Raw genomic sequence first — 19,447 nt, forward strand, 5'->3', positions numbered from 1 at the left:
TCCTTCTATCGGGCATTTTCCAGTACATGAAGAGTTTTTGTATGAAATCCTTCAACATATCCCTATGTACTATAAACCTTATACTGCGGGAATCAGAAATAATGATTTAAAGGGGTGGGGGGAAGGGACTGATTAAAAATTAAATTACTGCAAGCTTGTTTTTACAAGATATTAAAAAAAATTATTAGAATCCGATCGAAATGTACACATAGGTAAAAAAAAATATACGTATTCAAGTGTCCTCACCTCTCTGTGCGCGTGATGAGCAACGGTGGTGTCCATCTCCAGTATCGACGATAGGCGGGCGTATCGAAAGATGAACTTTGGCTGATAGGTTCCCATGTGAACTGCAATATAAAACAACCCGGATGTTAACAGATGCCCAAATCGGTGGCCTTAATATGTAATAAATCTCGAGTTATTAAAAAGGGTGATTTATGAACCATAAAAAATCTACGTTCGTTCTTTATCAAGTGTCCTATTTTGTGCAATAAAAAAAGTCGAAATTTATTATCGCTGAGCTGTCAGGTTGCTAACTCGATACGATCCCTTGTATTATTGGTTACTGGCTGGGAAAGCTATTAAACCTAGAAATGGCTTCTGGTCTCAGATTAGATGCGATGCACACGAGTTGGCTTTGTTTTCAACTGTACAAAGGAAAGTTAAAGACACAGAAATGCTAAGAGGTCGAAATTTAAGTAGGTTTATGGGTGATGTCACAAATGACACTTGACACTTCAAGGAAGTGGACAGCTTTTATCGCCGTGTTTCTACTGGATGAGAAATCGGTAGCTATATGGTTTCTTAATGTCAGTTTATCTACTAAATAAAGCGGATAGTTTCTTAAATTAGTGGGTACTTGTGATCACGTGGCCAATTTAGAGTGGCTAGCGTAGTTTCTTTTTAAATGTTGAAAAAAAAGTTAATTAAAATCACCTAAAATTGAAGTCGTGTATGAGGGAAGCATCGCATTCATCTCCGATGATTTAAAAAAAAAAAAAGAAAAGTGCACGTCTGCAATTTACAATTAAAGCAAATCCACGTGTCGGTCAGGCCTATGGAGGAAGCGCTGTTATTCTACAAGCATTCTTGAATTCGACTTACTCATCTCGAAGATCTGGACCGGGAGCAAGATGCAGTCCGCTCTGGATGTGAGTTCTTCGTGCTGTCCAGGAATGGAACAGACGTTCTCGACAGGAGGTAGCACCAAAATGAAAGACACATCACGGCTCAGCTCGATCACCTCGACATCGTATATCCTGCAAAGAGAAGAGGAAGAAAGGTTAAAACATGGCTGCGGTTCTGTACATTTAAGACCTTAGCCCCTCCCCGTTCTTAATGCTAACTGCTGGAATCGATTCTGCAGTCTTATAAGTTCACCGCTATTCATTTTTAAGTAACTAAATGCCGGAAATGAAGCGATCATCTATCCCCAAACACATCGCGTCGACTACTCGTAGATTCATTACCGCTCCTCCCTGGCCAGTGTTTGCATATGAAAGCAGCCAATCAACCGAAAATGCAAACTCTGCTCTACGAACACGGAACATTTTGAAGCCACTTCAGACCTCCGGTAAGCAAGTGGAGATCAGTCATCCTCACATTTGAAAATCATTACCAAGAAAAAACTTAGACAAATCCTGGATGAACATTCATGCCATAAGTAAGTATGGAATCTGTGGTTTTATTTATTTTTTAATGGAAATCTCATAGACGAGATGTTGTTCAAAGTAAGGGAAGATGCCCCTTTCAGTCATCCAGGTCTACGTTTCATATAAAGCTAGTGCATGCATAGAACCTAAAGCTGTTCAGCGAGGGCCTGAAGACTCTTGAAGTCTTCGCTAAACAGGATAGAAGGTGCACATCAGGTACCATCTAGTGACAGCATCAACAGACCTCAACATCGCGTACATGAAATTGAAAGTTGGCAGTTAAATGTTAAAATATTGACTGCTGTTTTTTTGTTATTAATTCAACCCTTGATATTAATGCGTTTGGCTGCCCAACTTACCTGTGATAATCACTCTGTTCGAATGGAATGTCCAGGAAGCTCAATAGGTTGCGGGCAGCTGACGAGATGGCCCTCTGGAACTTAATTTGAGTATCGTTGGGATTGCCAGGCCTTTCTTCGGAACTTAGGGATTTCAGCCATTGCCACTCCTCGCTAAGAGACAGAGGAGAAGGAATTAACAATACATCACTGTTTTCTTAGATTCTAAGAATTCGCGAAATGGTCATCAAAATTCAATATTAGCAGAAGAAAGTCAAAAAAAGTTGATGGTAAAAAAAATTTTTTTTTAGCGTGACCATAGAGATTTCTTTTGTCTTTCTTTTGCCTGTTTTAATATTGCATTTTCAGTCTTACCACGACACGTGGGGATTTTCCCGGACTCGGCAGTAAGGAAGCACGTTGGGAGATTTTCGCGGCACCAACACTCTGATCAGCTCCACAGAACTTTTTAGTTTCACGTAGCCCAGATAGAGACCACGTGGGAGGGGAATGTTGCTCAGCTGATTGTACGTGATCATATCCTGTATGAAGAGGAGAAAGAAAGTCGAGTTAGAATTAAAAAAAGAAGTAGAGAAACATTAAAATGTCCATTTGTCATTACTGCAATTAGAACCAAATCATTGCTGATGCATTGTTGCCACAATGACCGGAAATGAGACAAATACGCAGGCTACAAATAACCGGAAATGAGTGAAAGTATTGTTGCCATTCCCATGTCAGAAGTGTATTCATTACGTTGCCATCGAAGACAACACGTATTTCGTCCATTCGTAAATACGCTGAGGGTTGTTGACGTCCGCACTGTGCGTGACGTGACCAAACATTTTTCTTCAAACAGACAGACACCGAGTCTACGATTTCGATAAAGTTCGCCATGCATTAACCCCATGAGGCAGCTTTTAAGATCGGCACGTTTAAATACGGCACCGAAGTCATGCACGTGCGCCCCACTTTGTTTTCTTGCTAGTTTATTACGTCCCACGTGCTCGTGCGGTTCGGTTCATTCCTTGAACCGAAGTGCTCCAGAAACGTGACGCAAAAGTATCTGCCGGAGTTGGGGGGGAGCAGGGTTACCACCACCGTTTGCGCTCAGATTGAACAAACAACGCATATTGCAAACTTTTCTTCCGGTTCAGGATGGCTGCAAATACGTCTAATTGTCCCTGGTTATCGCTCCACTCCGTCGCCGTAGTGCACAGGAGTTGTTTGATGCGATCGGTTGATTACATACATGGCTGGATTTGTGCATGCGCTACACAAGCTGTAAGGAGTGATGGGAGAACACTCCAAGGGTCTCCGAAAAGCTATCAAGCCGAAAATTTACTCAGAGGGGGATTCGTCTTAAAAGTTATAGCTTAGAGGACCACAGCAAACTTCAATCCGTCCCTCATCACACAGCTGCATTGTTAGCGAGTGCCTGCACAAGAAAATTGGCGCCAGCACAAAACGTAGCAATGTCAGCTATAGCTGACTGCTTCCGGTTAAGCATATAACAGTAAATACCGAAGTTATTGTGTTAGCAGGAATATTAAAATTAAAGCATTGTTAAGGCCGAGTGAACAAACACGTGACAAGAAGAATGGGTGGACAGGCAATTCGAAATTAGTGTTCATTCGGCTGTATAGGATTTATGAGTACAGGGATGCGGCTACAAGCGGGAAGTTTGGCTCGCATGTCTCTGGTGTCGAATTATACGAAATGTGCAAAATTCTCATTGGCTTTTAGGGCGTTAGGTACGTCATAGCTATTTCCTTAGTTTGTCACGTGCCTTTCCGGGAGAATAGTTGCGCAGCCCACTGCTACGATAAAATGAATATGAGCGTATGCGTGCGTATGTGTTGCATAGAAAACGATAGAAAAAAATCAGCAGGAAATGGCGTCGTTTGATCTTCGTACGTCTCCTGAGCAATTCCTTTAAAATCAACGATTTGTGTGTGTGTGTGTGCGCGGTAACAGCACGTGCTTTTTTTTTTTTTTTTTCGCTTCAAAAAAGCACCGTATTTTGTGTGCGGGAAAGAGGAAATGTCGCCCACACACAAACTCACCTGCAGGGATGAAAGGAGAACGTCGTTTGTCGGCTGCTCTCCACACTCGTTCAAGATGCTCAGCTTTCTCTGTATCTTCGCCAGAGGGAGCCACCTGAGAGAAAGATTGTTCACCGATTTTGGATCGTTGACATACCGCACGGTACACAAGATGACGACATCGGACGTGTCTTTGAGCGGAAGGTAATGGACCTGGCCGAGATCTTGAATTCCTAGGGCAGCCTGGAACGAGATTAAGTTCCTGTGAGGAAAGCGACATCTGTCTAGAAAATAAGCGCAAAAATAATTATCTGAATATGCGTAGAGATAATTTTTTCCACGTGATCAGTGCGTCTTGCTGGCGCGTAACACGTATGTGTCCTACTCATCTTCGCTATTATTATTATTAGACACCTCCAGGGAGTCCAAAGACTCATCGAGGGAGACTGTGGCAACATCATCGAACGATTGGTTCCCTTCCAACTACTAACCGCGCTGAAACTTATTTAACTGAGCCATTAGAGCAGAGGCTCGACCAACCTTTGCCGGCTCGAAATGTACGTCGATACTGATGAGCTTGCCTACTAATAATGGCGTGTTTTTCAACAAATAAAACAATAAACGAATAAAACAAAACAGTCTCATGTGGTATCTTAGTTAGAATTCGATTCTAAAAATTTGTGTTCGTTTTCCGCATTGCGTGTGTAACAAGTTGACATTATGATTCAAGTAGGTTGTTCATCATTTTATTCGTGTCAGGGCGACACTGAATGGTGGCGCCATCTGACGTGAAAGTCACACATTTCAGCAGAAACAATGATGAGAGAATCAAATGCCGTTCGGATGTTTGGCATGACTTAACACCTTAACTGGGAAAAGAAACCATAAAAAAACGAAGTAAAAATCCAATCGCTTGACACATCTTATATTAGTCACTTTGTCTACCAGAATTCCAGACATGCAACGGTTGAGAAATATTATCAATAGTAATGTAGGTTAAGTTTTGGTTTCAATTTTCGTAGTGAAAACGTCATAAATAATCCATTTATGATGGAAGTTATCACGTGATGGTGTTCTGCAAATGAAAATGCTCAATTGTTGCTAAATGCAAAGAACAATGAAGCAAACTAATGTACTGTTCCTTAGAACAATAGAGACATCAGTTACTGAGGTTTGATTTTTACGTCCACAACATCACATGACGTCACATATTGCACGAGACGCTGTGTTAATGAAAGTGCCATTTCGACAGGAGTTCAATATTTGGTGGCTTCGCATTGGATTTTATTTTTGAGGTTCAAATTCGTGATATCTTTCTCTGAAAGATTATTTTTAAAAGTTTATATTTGGTTTCGTATTTATAATTGAATTCCTACAGTAACGAAGAAATAAGAAACTAGATCGATACGCGAGAAACAGCTCAATATTTTCAACTCATTTAAATCTTACCGTACCTGCATCTGCTCGGCAGCTTGTAGCAGTTTACTCCTGAAGTGCACGTGCGAGCAGCTGTGGCTTTTTTCCATTTCTAGCTTGAAAGACTTCACGTCTTCCCACGTGCATGCAACCTGAAAAGAAATTACGTTTCGTGATTTAATTCTTCGGTCGCGTTTATTTGCTTAGGAATAATCATAATGCAGCGACGTTAATTAACTATTCAAATAGATCGAATAAATGAAGGGTTACATCTAATGAACTCCGGAGGGATTGGAAGAGAAAGAATCAATGGAAAAACACAAAACGATTACTTCTAAATGACGTTCACATAAAGCCTCGCATTCATTCAAGATGTTGTCGCTTATGTAACACGTCTGGACATTTTTATTTTCCTAGTTTAGGTCGTTTCAGCCATCATACATATTTTGTGATGAGACTGCTAGCGCCACCTCGAGGGCATACGATGTCATAACCCACCTTTATTTTATTTTTACATTGCATCGAGTAATGTGCTCTGTAGAGAAAAATCACGTGTGTAACTATTGCATTTATAATGTATCAAAAATGTAAAATATAATTTTTAAACATAATTATATTTTACATCTTTTTATTTATTTATTATTTTTTTATATTTTACAAAATTTATTAGTTCAGCGATGTTTCCTGATGGAATGGGTATTTTTTCTCTCTCTAACATATCCCTCTTTATAATTAAAGCACTGATTCTTCACTTCACTTTTAGGTTTCTTCGTTAGAGGATGGTTTATTACTAATTGACAGACCTTTTTACCACTTTTAAAACAGTGATCTTTTAGGAAGCTCCTCAGTATTTTGTGACGTCATCTTGTACATCGCGAAATTAATACGAAAAAAAAAAATTAAAGAATGTGTGCAATTGTTCCTTCCAATTGATTAGCTGGGGGAGCACTTAACTAACAATGAATAGAACTCTTCCTTAGTTACGAGGCGCGTGGACTCCATAAAGTGTCGAATAGGGATGGGAGCCCGCGAACCTTTCACTATAAGACAGGTTAACTGTTTTCGGATGAGAAACCTTTAGAAAAGTTCTTCGCATCCTAGAAACCCAAAGGGTATAGTCGAAACCGACTGGGCCCTTTGGGTGCAGGCATTCAACGGTTTAAAACCACACGTTCACATAAGTTCATGCCTGACCCGCTAGATGGCGCCACAATTTCCTAACTCGTTGATATGCGGCGCTTTGTGTAATGCGACTTCATTCCCATTGTTACGTATATAAACGTGGGTTCTTTTGACAGCGGACTTTATTCTAAATTTTATGTTTTTTTCTTCTCTTCACTAGCGAGTTTCAGAAATTCTAAGGTCGACTGTGGATTAATTAAATATTTTCCACGTAACGAGCCCCACGATTTTCATATATGAAATTATCAAAGCATCACAATTTCACTTTATGCATATAAGCGTCTTGTCTAGAATGATATCCCTGTGATTCTCCCCCCCCCCCCCTTATTTTGGGATCAATCTTATTCTTAGTTAAAAAGATAAATAAATGATAATACTAATATTTAATATTATTTTTTTTATGTGATGCAAATAATAAACAATTTTGGTATAAATTTAAGGTTTCCCTTTATTAACAAATTACCTTTTTAATATAAATGATGAAGGGGAGTTAAAATCAACTCCCTCACACAACCTTACTTAAGGGCATCTAAGAGAATATCTCAATTTATCTAAGTAGTATTGCTTCTTAAAATGGCTATTTTAAGATATCAAAAGTTGGAAAAGGGGGTGCTTAAAATATCTTATTAAACCAGTTAGTGTGGTGCTAAGCTCATTAATTTAAGAAAATTTTCTTTTTATCACAACTTATGGTTCTAATCTCTCCTCAATCCCCGGAAAGAAAAAAGACTCCCTTTAATATTTTCTGTTTAATACGTCTCTTGCTAAAACAATTCTCATGTAACAATTTACACTAAAGCCAAATTCAAATACACACATCGAATACTAGTATTAAAACGCAGTTATGTGAAGCTTCGACTCAATAACAGATTGTTAATTCTACAGTTTTTTCTTAAAAATATATATTTCTCAATCCTATAAACTTAACCATTAGGAATGGTTAAGTTTAGAAATCGTAATTTTTGTGGAAATCTTGAATGAGACGGGCTTACCGTAACAAGTATTGTGTATGTTTAATATGCAATCAGTGTTCAAGAGCCCCTGCGATCATTTCTTGTAATTGTTTTATGAAATTGGCTTCATTCTTTGCATATGTTCATCCTGCGTTTTTCAATTGATGTTCAATAGACATTGGAGAATGTCTGTTGAACATCAATTCAGAAACGAAGGTCTAACTTTTCGCATTCTTTCACAAATGGTCGATTTCCTACTCCATTACAAAGCGTCCCTTACCTTCATGAGCCAGTGGAAGTCGCTGTGCAGAGAGGAGGGATAATTCTCGTCCACTTCCATGCTCGGCAACGTGTCTTCAGAAGTCACAAGCACCCGATCTTCGTTGTACAAAAGGCACGCCAAAAACACACCGCTGCAAAACAAATTTCATTTTCAATACATAAATTTTATTTATTTAAATTAAAGTTTATTAATCGTAATGCTAACGGAGTTCTGGTACTTACCGCTTGAGTGTTTTCTGAAATTTTGGGGCCGGCGCAAATAGATTTTTGATACTTTTCTTCACTAAGCGTCGTTGGTGTTGAGGCGTTTCAACAATGTCCATCCCTATCCGAAAAAAAGTGAAGAAAAATAAATACATAATTTTAATTCAGTCACAATGCACGTGTCACTGGTAGAATGCTCAGTAAACTAGTATAGGAAGCAGGTTTATATTTGTAGAGCGCTGATATATTTAGCGACAGAACTCATCAAATTATTTCATTATTCTTGCTAGATTGAGCAAAAGTAATTATTTAAATAGCTGTTATGTTTCCATGACGATTGGTCGGCAACAATGAGAGCGCAGAAGTAATACACATTACAATGATTTGTTATAGTTTATCAGTGGTCCGCCAGATGGCGGCACAATATAACCTGCCGTGCCACAAGTCTTTCTAACACTATAAAAAAAAAAAAAAAAAAAATTAAACTATTATAAGTAAACTAAACTAAAAATAACAGCGCACCCTAGTTATAAAATCTGTAACCATTATAAATTTTCAGGTATTTTTAGTATACATATAAAAGAAGTTTAAACATAAATCTCCGTTACCTTCTGTATTTATTTTAAATCAAATTATAATAAAAGATTTATATTTGGCTATAAAATATGACTGTATTCATAATACCCTGTATTATAGCATCGTAATTAAGTCAAATTAAAACCTTTTCGGTTCTTGATTTAAGTAATTTAATTAAAAGAATTTTATTATATATATATGATACTTATTTAAGAAGTCTACTTAAAGATCTTAATATAAATATATAAAGCTCAGTTAGGGCGTTTGTGTAAATTTTTACACTTAGCAGATGGTGCAAACATTATTTGCACAATACATATCCTATTTAATCATGGACGTATGAATTTCTTCTCTTAATAAATGATTGTAATTGCACACATCCATGGACTGTCTTGGGATTGTACACATGAGACAATTTTCGTTAATAGAAATGTTAACATGACACACCATTTTGCAATAACACGGGGATAATTAAAAAGATCATTGAGTAGTCCACCGCGCATGCTCGTATAATAACACTGTGCGAGTATTCAACAATTACACACGAGTTGTGACCACGCGGCATGAATGCGTGCGCACGTTTTCCTATCGTTGATTTCATTTCTTTTTTAACACGTTCATTGCCAATCACGCGATGCGAGTTCTCACCAAACGGCCGATCACGCGTTATCGCGTGGGCGTCGTTAACTAAATAAAAAAATATATATAAAAAATTTGGCCACCGCACGAAATTCCAATTTTCAGCTTGGCAATGAAAGTGTTAAACTGATTCCGCGACATATTCTTGACTGCCTGATTAAAATAGGCGTGCGGGATGATGTAGGCGATTTTGTTACATGCGTTAGAGGCAGGAAGTTTGCTTTCACCGAAATACGAAGAGCATGTAAGAAGAGTCGATAATTGTCTTAAGATTACAGGCAATCGACAAACAGTCATTTCTTTGGTAAACTTACACTTCAATCTCAAACTCATCTTCTTTCAAATATGAATAAATACCTCAACGGATGGCATTAAAGCAATTACGAAATATCGCAAAGCCAAGCATGATTACCAATAACATCCTGGTAATTTCAGACATTGATAATTATTAAGAAATAAATTACTATCATAGACGCAATATCCACAGTGAATATTGCGATCCATTATCCTCCAAATAGGAATTAAATCTGTATTATCATTGTGGAAACTGCAAAATAACTAACTTCTAAGTTCACAGATAGACTTTAACTTCATATTCGACGTAATGAAAGTACTTGGAATACTTTAGTAATATTTTGATGTGCATTGTTAGGGGAAAATGCATATTTAAACCGCTACGTAAGCAGCGAATGCAAATCAATATAGTGTGTGTGTTCTTTAACGTATTCTGTTTACGCTTATCTGCTATTGAACACTAACCTTTGACTTCCAAAGCGTGAGGGGGACGCGAGCAGATTATTTGCTGGAAGATACCATCTAATTGGCTTAGTCTACCGGAAACTCGTGACATTTTCCCATCCACGTCTCTCCAGCCTAGAAAAAATAAATAAAATAACCTTTAGTAGACAGTACATCCCTGGGGCCGATAGCATCTCTCGGCCATTCTCGTTAGCGTTTTTAATTATAAGGTGTATCGGCTTGAGTCTCGGCACAGGATGTCATTACGTCCCCTCCCCCCGATTTCATTTCCGACATGAGCACGTGGCCTTTTTCGTTACTTGTTATGTTCGTTCAAATAAAAACAACCTGAAAGGCTGTTTTTATTTATTTATTTTTTGCATAACACCTGTTCTGAGATTACAAGCTTAAGGCAAACCAATGTCTCGTGCTGCCTGTTTTAATTTATTAACAGAATTACTTCAATTCCTGATTGGGTTACTTACTCGAAGGAATGGCAGAAGGTGGGTTGGACCCCTCGAACACACTGTGTCCTTTGGCATTTCCAGCTGCCACACGAATATAATACGTAATACCTTGAGTGAGATCGGGAATGGTGACCTCTAACCTTTGCAGGTCTATAATGTCCCGAGAACCTGCCAGTGGATTGAAATCTTCATAGCAGCTCCACTCAACTAAAAATATACATAAAAAAAGTCAACATTCTGTTGCCTCTAGGCAAATCATAGTTTAACATTTCTAAATTGTCCCACCTGACCAAACAGATAAATATATTTGCCCACTATTTGATGTAAATATTAATTAATAATAGCTAACAAAATATTTAGGGAGAAAATTTCATAAACAGGTACTTAGAATGCCACTAGATGGCGCGAGTTCTCTCTGTGTTAAGAATTTTTAATTATGAAGATATCTAAACAATGTCACGTAAAAGTGACATAAATAATAAAATAAATAAAAAAAAAATACTGTTGTTTTAATCAACCCCTGATTTCGCAAATGAAGTTTAGTTTCCATGCCAACCAAAGTTATCCTCTCACGTGACATCCTTTTCCGCTTAGAAGCAACATAAAGGCAAGCATAACACGCACCGCAATCGTGGATTATTTACCTTTGTACTTCGTGACGATGGTTTCGGCTTCTCCGGCGCTTTCTGGCTCGGTGAACCGCACTTTCAGAGACCTGGTACCCACCACTTCTAACTGGACTGCGGTCGGTGGTTCAGGAGCTCCTGCAATGATATTAAATTACGAATTACTTTTATTTGGATAATTTTCTTCGCTAGATGGCAGCACAGTGAACTTATTTGCATTCTTAATGAATCTCTAATAAAATCAATTTTTTTTAAACTTCAGCAAGATTTGAAATAACACGATTTATCCATTTATTTACGTAAGCGAAAATCTTTTGTTCTCGGTCTGCTAATATGCGTACCTTCATTAGTTTTAACAGCCGTTTCCGAGTGTGCCCTGTAGTGTGAACGAAGTGACTCACAGACGACCGTCGGCCAAATCGTTTAGCCTAACCCTGAAGGTTGGGAATAAACGTGTGTTGAAGTTAATGACAAACTTCCATTGTTTCAAAGACAAGTCGGCTATTGTTTGCTGGCACACAGCCAAATCAACCATGACTTGTTTGAAATTATTGCTGCTGGCGCGTGACTCATTCATTGTTGCTACTCCGTTGATGATTCGTTATCAGAAAAAGAGCTACAAATGCAGGTTGCAAAGTACAACAATTATATGTAAAACGAACTAACAGAATCGAATCCATTCGCTTCTACAATTAATAATACTTTTAGAAGCAAATTTTACTATTTTACAGATCCATTGGTGCTGGATATGAAATATTGTAGCTCTTCACACAATAGTTTGGTCTAACAATGCCTTCGATGCGAAGAATAACCAAACCAGCTAATAGCTCCATCACGTTTCCGGCGTATTCAGGAAGGTGTATTTTAAACAATTCCCTTCTCTGGAGAGTAGAATAAATTTCATATTCACTCCCAGTGAATACGTTGTTGCTTCTCATAATTCTGGGAAAATGTCACCTTTACAGAATTCTAATTGAGTCCAATTCAAAAGAGGGAGGAATAAGACAATGGCACTTGCGTTTTCCCAGCTGCTAGCAGTTGTTTGATGCCGAGATTGATGTTTAAAGGCATATTCAGAGTGAGCTGCACACGCAGGCACAATAGCCTCCTCTGGTATTCAGAACTCAGTGTATTGTTCGGCTGTCTTTTACAGATTGGCTCGCACACGTTTGGGGAAACGTGGACACCACGATTTCAATTTATAATCCCCTTTATGTGCAGTATTATGGTGGAGGGAGTTCCAATGGGTGATGCGAAGCCCCGCGAAAGCCGAGTGTAAAATCACGTGACCAGGTTTACAGTCAGAAAATGCCATTTGCGCATCTAACATCAACTTCGACGGAGCAACACACCAGCGACGTATAAGCGTTTGTCTTCGGGATTCTTCTTGCCCAGAATGCAGTTATTACTCACAAGGCACCACGAATCTCCTTGGACAAATGAACTTCGACCTGAAAAGAAGAAATAAGAACACATCTACGTTATGATATACGAGCACATAAAACTCACTGATTTTATCGAATCCTGACTTCATTCGCCATAAAAGATGATGCCGTCTTTTCCATATGGTCAGCTGTCTTTCCTTTTCCTAAGAAAAAATAAATATACATAAGAAATACGATCCCTTTTTAGTCTAACGTACTCTAGTTTAGAAATGCTTTTACTTAAAGATATTTCTACTGAGTTTATCGGCAGAATCTGCATCAGCTTTTTATTTATTGCGTAAAATCTTTCACGTGCATTTGTAAAGGAATGGAAGCACTCGCAAGAAAATCTTTCGGCAAAGCGCATTTTCATGACATGAATTTGGATTTATACACGTTCATGTTACCAAGCGCGGGAGATTCTTTCCTTGCATCTACGATCAAAGCTTCGCTCTCCTCATTGATGCAGTCCGATGCTCTAAACATATCTTTCCGATGAAGCGACTGCTTTGATGTATACATCAAGTAGGCCTCGTCTGCGGCATCTTTGTATCTATGATAGCATCTGACTGAATAACCTTGGCAGATGATAATCGATTTTATAGCTTTCAAACTGGAGTTTTTTTTTTGAAACATAAATATGCCATATTATGGCAATATTAAAATTTATTGCAAAAGTCAACAATGATATTTTTTGTTATGTCAATAAAAAGGCTTAAGGTAACAATGCAGTAATCTTCATTACAACAATTGCTTTTTCTAGCAGACGATTTGATCAAATGCCTGTTTGTGATATGCATACCATAACAATGCTGTAATCCTCATTACAACAATTACTTTTTTTTTTTTTCTAGCAGACGACAGTTGTGCAGAGGCAGTCAGAAACTGATCAAAAGCACGTTGCCAGTATTTCGGCCCCAAAATCTTTGCTTTAGCTTTATTTATGTGCCAAACAATAATTACGAATACATAAAGACCAGCATTCTTGAAATAAACTCGTTTTCCCTTCAGACGTCATTTGTATTCTTATACAAGGGAATTTTTGTATCCAAAGATGTGTGCTAACACAAGCGACATACCATCGCAGATTTTACATCGTAAATTAATGACAACAACTACAAACAAGACACTGCGGAATCCTCAATTGATTTGTTAACTTGATAAATTGCGATAAGTTAAAGACTCGCAGCATTTTAAGTAACTGGTAGTCGATTTCGGCATACCATAGCGACCTGATTAGCAATGAGCGCGTGCACATTCGCGAATATTGCTTAACTCCCCACTGGGTTGTTGCAAATAGGAGTTTAATAACGTCAGAAAAGACTGCAATAAAACAGATGCATATTCTACCTCGTAGCCTGTAGAGAGACTTGCTATAAAAACCTTTTAAAAAAAAATACGAAATAGAAGAATGAGAAAATGGTACTTCTGAAATTCCATTTCAAAGGAACAAATCAACAACTCCCCAGAAAATAAAATTTTCTACGCAGTTCGCATTGCAATCGTGGCTGAAGACGTAGACCGATCAGAAAAAAACTCTCTTAATAGACAGAAAAAAAAAAAAAAACTGTAAGGAAATCTAGCTAGCAAAACTAGTGATTTGCGAATCATTAACACTAATGATTGTGCTAAATATATGTTAGCTTGACAAATAATGCAATTAGAGATATACATTGCGTGAACTAAACGTAGAGGGCGCAACCATCGTTATGATGGTGTTTGAAAATGAGGACAACAAGCCTAATTACGTTGTATAATATTTCATGGTAGACATTGCCGTCCAAGAAAGAGAAATCACAGCGCTACTCCGCTGGTATTCTAATGCCTTTAGAAGCAAGTATTCGTTTCGCTCTTAGCACTGCCGTTTCAAGTGCGGAGTGCTTGGCTAAATGGACATTTAAATTAATGATTAGCAGGTTAGCAGTAACAAACAAAGCTGATCAGTTAATTAGGCTTTATATGGGATAATCCGTAAATTTACGTAATACGTTGGATAGAAAAACCGGATAGAAAAATCCGGTTTTGTGACAAAGGCGAGATGGCCTAAAGTCTAAAAAAATTATATAATTCATGAGAATACTTCCAAATGCTTAAACGAGGAGGAGGTAAACCTGGCCAACATGCTTACCTCTGAGGATCATCACCAATCTCCGATGATCCTCAGAGATTGCCAGAGGGAAATGATTTGAAGTTGTTTCAATACTTAAAAATACATTTAGATTGTAAAAGGCAAAACGCAAATTAAACAATTCAAAGTCAACTTAGCATCGAATGCGCGTGCGTACCTTGAGTAGAGCCACTGATAAACTTCCACTGGTAGCCGCGGTGAGAACGCAGGTCGTGAGGTCTCCTACGCATTTCTCTGCCTCCTTCACGAGACTAATCAGCTGATTGAATCGGCTCTCCTTTGTTCTGACTGGAACAGAAATACGACGCAGTTGGAACAGGGATTTAAAAAAAAATAGGAAAGGGATTCAAAAATGTACAGGGAATTTACGGATGGAACTTACATCGAGTGGTCTCTCGTCCTCCGTAGGATTGAAGTAGTTTCACCATGGAGACATTTGACGTCATCACAGCGATGTCAAGAGGAGTGAAGCCATCCACGTTCACACTGTAAAAACATTTCATCTTAAATGAAGACAATCTCTTATTGCACGACATTAATGTTGTGATGCAGCTTTTTTTAAGGTTGGAATTTACATTATTAAAAGACATTCGTAACCAATGCGTTTAATCCAACGATATTTACTTATCGATTCAAGGAATTCAGCCGAACATGGAAATACATCGAACAGAAACGCGACAAAGCATAAGCAGTGCATTGCTTATTGTAGTGAAGTACGTCGCAACCACCCGCAATCCAAGTAAATACGGAATTTGCTGCATCTGAAGGCAGGGCCGTCGCCAGATTAGATCGCGCCCTGAGGCAAAATTAAATATCGCTCCTGATGGATTATAAGACAGAAATGTAAGAAAATCTCCAAATTCTATTTTGTTTTTATTACAAGAGAAACATTAATGCAAAACAATTACATAATAACATTAGTTAAATGTTTGCTCTACGGGGATATCGCACAATAAAACTGTTTATAAGCCCTTCTAAATTTAAATTATAAGCTGTGTCCTCTATCGATATGGTTGCTGGACCAACCAATCTTTCTTGGGTCATTGCTGTTCGCAAATCATTTTTAATCAGTTTAAGCTTTGAAAAACTTCTTTCCGCACTTGCTACGCTATCAGGAATTGTTAACAATATCCGTAGGGCGGTGGTTACGATGGGATAATTTTCGACAAGATTTTGGTTACAGATATCATTAAAAAAAATCAGCTAACGCCTTTTTATTTCCAGGGAGTAGGTGAGGCGATAAAATTTGGTGAGGACCACTTTTCTCTCGTATTATTTTGGAGAGAATTATTAATTCTTCAAATAAATCTACATCGCATGTTGTTAAAGATCTTGTTTCCCTAATACGGCGCCTACCGCAATATGGCTGAACGAGCGCCCTTAATTAAGCGGCGCCGTGAGACAGGCTGCCTCTATGCTACACCCCGTCGACGATAATTCCTGAAGGTTTGGCTGATTGCATAAATGTGGGAGGATGCCCTAAAGGTCAGTTTTGTCTGGTTTTAGGGATTTAAAACGGTAGAGAACCATTTGGGACTGCTGCGTGTACATAAACGAGCAACGCCAGAAGAAAACAAATAACACCCAACGAAACTGTCCTCGTGCATATCAAATCACCCCCCCCCCCCACCTCTGAGGACATACACTATGAAATTTTTGTCACTTCCCTTATCTTCCACTACTTGTATTTACTAACAATTAATTACGCCGTAAAAACCCCAACCTTAGCGGATTTCTCCGCTATCGCTGTCCTTACAACATTTATCTTTAGGTGTGCACGTCCCTGATTCACAGAACGACCGTGAAATCAGGCGGTGATGATACGGAGAATGTTGCAATCACCGCGCTTTCTGATATCGTCAAGGCGTGCATTGCATCGATCCATCGGAGAATGAGTAAGAAGACACGTCAGACCCGCATTAGGAAGTGTGTGACTTAGAAAGTTCGTTCCAAAAGGGAATGTCTTACATTCTTGAAATGATTTCGCTTTAAACTGAAATTTGTATTCTGTCTTTGTGCAACTGTCAGCAACAATGTTTGAAAAATAACGTTGTCATGGTTACATCCGTACGGCTATTTTTATGTTCTAGACTCCAATGCGCTAGTCCTTAAAAATATCATGTAGCTTAAGAATAAATAGCATTCGAATGGCGGGATATTTAACCCCCCCCCCCATAGTTTGCCGATTTATACGTAGGAGTTACGTTAAAAAGAAACTCACCTTCTCTGAAGCAAAAATCATGCTAGTTTTAGAACAAGTCGCACTCCCTCCGCGTGCGATGCAAAGTCACGATGTCTCGATAGCACGCATTACATAAAAATGCCTGTTTTGGTGCACCCATTCCATGTTCTTTAGAACCGTTGATGTGAACAGATAAATACGTATTCGATGATCGTACGCACTTTCTTCAATATCCAAACTTGTTTCACGCTGCATCGCGTATCTGAGAAGCTTTCGGTACGTCCATCGTGGCCTCTATGTAGCCTAGTCACGTGATCGATCCCCTGGAAGTCCTTTGAAACCGCCTACTCTACCACGAACTGTATTTCCGTTCACGTTACAGTATCCCAGATAAACAGGAACACCCACTTCCGCCACTCCGACAAGCAGAGTACGTTACAGATGAGGCTTGGAATATGCACGAACTTATTTCTAACGCACGTGAAAGAGAGAAAATGTGATGAAAAGAAAGGTGCGTTGATGAGGAAATATTAACGCCGATTCCATCACCTAACGCACAAAATTTTTTCTTACATATTTGAGTTATAAAATATACTTAAAAAATCCTTAGCCCGCTCCCAGTACTAATGCACTGAAGTCTTTCCTGGGTGGGAATGATTTTTATTTTTTTTAATAATTCGTTTAGTTTTTTAAAGCAACTTGTGTCGGCTACTTACTGAAATAAACTCTAAACTGTTTCAGAAATTAATCCGTATTGACGTTAGCTAAATAATAGAAGTGTGACATACAAAGAATTAATTGATATCAGCGGCAGAATATCCCGGCGAGGTCATTATCAGTCAGTCCGGTGGTTGCTCACTCGGCGGTACTTCCTCTTTCATGCCGGCTGCTCACCGATAAGCCTCCCGCCACCGTTAAGCATAAGGAACGGTTACGAGTTATTATTATTATGTGTAAAATGAGATTTCCCCAAAAAAATGTGAGCCAGAGAAGCAAAAGGTTAGCTGCAGTATAGACGGGACTACTTAACGGATTATTTTTTTAAACGATTAGTGGCATTGCTAGGATCGCTGTTTTAATTTAAGGTGGGGATTTACATACTAAACTGTAATGTTAGCCAAGTAGCCGCCTTTTCAATTGCGTCCAACATCTTGGTTTCTAATTTCTTCTGTGACGGTTTATTATATAATATGTGGGAGGGAAAGTTTTTTTTTCCCCCAATTCGAGAAATAACTCTTAAATTCAACTAAATGATACAAACTTCTAAGAGGAGGAAAGATGGTAATTTTTGGCTATTTTATTATTATTATTATTAAGAGAGACCTCCAGGGAGTCAGAGACTCATCGAGGGAGGCCACATACTACACACGCCAGCTATCATACTTATTCTTGAATTCATTCACATTGCTTGCACTCACAACTTCCAAAGGCAATCCATTCCAATCATGCACCGCCCTCTGAGAGAAAAATCTAGCCCTCACACCCTTCTTGGTAGCTTGCATTCTCAGCTTCCAAGGATGCCCGCTCGTCTTTTCCCCACCCTCTATCAGTTGAAATCCTGTATGACCCTTTCAGAAGTTTGTAAGTCTCAATCATATCATCACACCTCTTTTTCCTATTTGCTAGTGTCTGCAGTCCACAAATTCTTAATCTGTCTTCATACTCAGTATTCCACAATCCTGATATCATTTTTAACACTCTTTTGTATTCTCTCCAATATATCAGAATCAGAACGGAAACCAGGAGACCAGACCTGCGCACAATAGTCCAAGTAAGGCTTGGTAAAAAGGCAAAATTACATCCTTATCTTTACATGTGAACGTTCGTTTGAGCATTGCAACTATCTTTTGAGCTGTATTTATTTGCAATCTTTGCCACATGGCCCCTGAACTTCAACTTCCTGTCTACTAACACTCCAAGATCCCTAGCCTCATCAGTTTCTTTTAGCCTAATCCTACCAATATAATACGACATTGGATGTCTAATAACGCCGAAGTGAATGACTTTACATTTACAGACATTGAACAAACACCCATTTTCCCATGCCCACAATTCCAGCCTATTCAAATCATTCTGCAAACACTGCATATGAGCAGCATTCCTGATTACCCTTCCTATCTTTGCATCATCAGCAAATACCTGTATGTCACTTCTCAGATCCTTCCCAATATCATGAATGTACAGATTGAATAACAGTGGACCAAGCACTGATCCTTGCGGTACACCACTTGTTACCTTAAACCTTACAGACTCAGATCCCCCGTATACCACTTTTTGATATCTGTCAGTCAGCCATCCTCTTATCCACGCTAATTATTCCATAACCCAAGCCATATTCTCCAATTTATGCAACAGTCTATAATGCTGTATTCCATCAAAAGCCTTAGCAAAATCCAAAATTACCATAGAGTATCCATTCCCCTTTACTAGTTCAATGGTAATATTGTTATAGAACGTGAGCAAGTTGCTAAAACATGACCTTCCCTTAGTAAACCCATGTTTTGGTCATTGAAAAGTAGAGATTCACTGTCAACCCATTTTTGAATGCGGGCCCTAACTAATTTTTCTAAAATCTTCACCACCACTCCTGAGATA

At 38.6% G+C, this 19,447-nt stretch overlaps 1 protein-coding gene across 1 annotated transcript in view; it reads right to left on the bottom strand.

Annotated features, from left to right (window-relative positions):
• The window catches only part of LOC150096506 (ankyrin repeat and fibronectin type-III domain-containing protein 1-like), a 147,801-nt gene that overhangs the window by 4,838 nt on the left and 123,516 nt on the right, over nucleotides 1-19,447 (bottom strand). The window contains exons 9-22 of the mRNA XM_090408763.1: nucleotides 15,053-15,156; nucleotides 14,828-14,958; nucleotides 12,628-12,706; nucleotides 11,137-11,256; nucleotides 10,511-10,699; nucleotides 10,047-10,160; nucleotides 8,091-8,193; nucleotides 7,867-7,999; nucleotides 5,490-5,603; nucleotides 4,057-4,278; nucleotides 2,366-2,532; nucleotides 2,012-2,164; nucleotides 1,105-1,259; nucleotides 247-347 (exon numbers count right to left, since the gene is read on the bottom strand). Of these exons, the coding sequence (XP_090264889.1) occupies nucleotides 247-347; nucleotides 1,105-1,259; nucleotides 2,012-2,164; nucleotides 2,366-2,532; nucleotides 4,057-4,278; nucleotides 5,490-5,603; nucleotides 7,867-7,999; nucleotides 8,091-8,193; nucleotides 10,047-10,160; nucleotides 10,511-10,699; nucleotides 11,137-11,256; nucleotides 12,628-12,706; nucleotides 14,828-14,958; nucleotides 15,053-15,156 (1,885 nt within the window). The remainder of the gene's footprint in view (nucleotides 1-246; nucleotides 348-1,104; nucleotides 1,260-2,011; nucleotides 2,165-2,365; nucleotides 2,533-4,056; nucleotides 4,279-5,489; nucleotides 5,604-7,866; nucleotides 8,000-8,090; nucleotides 8,194-10,046; nucleotides 10,161-10,510; nucleotides 10,700-11,136; nucleotides 11,257-12,627; nucleotides 12,707-14,827; nucleotides 14,959-15,052; nucleotides 15,157-19,447) is intronic.

The sequence above is a fragment of the Typopeltis vanoorti genome, chromosome 18 (assembly GCF_054136105.1).
Source record: "Typopeltis vanoorti isolate ZY-2024b chromosome 18, IOZ_Tvanoo_1.0, whole genome shotgun sequence".
Taxonomy (NCBI): Eukaryota; Metazoa; Arthropoda; class Arachnida; order Uropygi; family Thelyphonidae; genus Typopeltis; species Typopeltis vanoorti.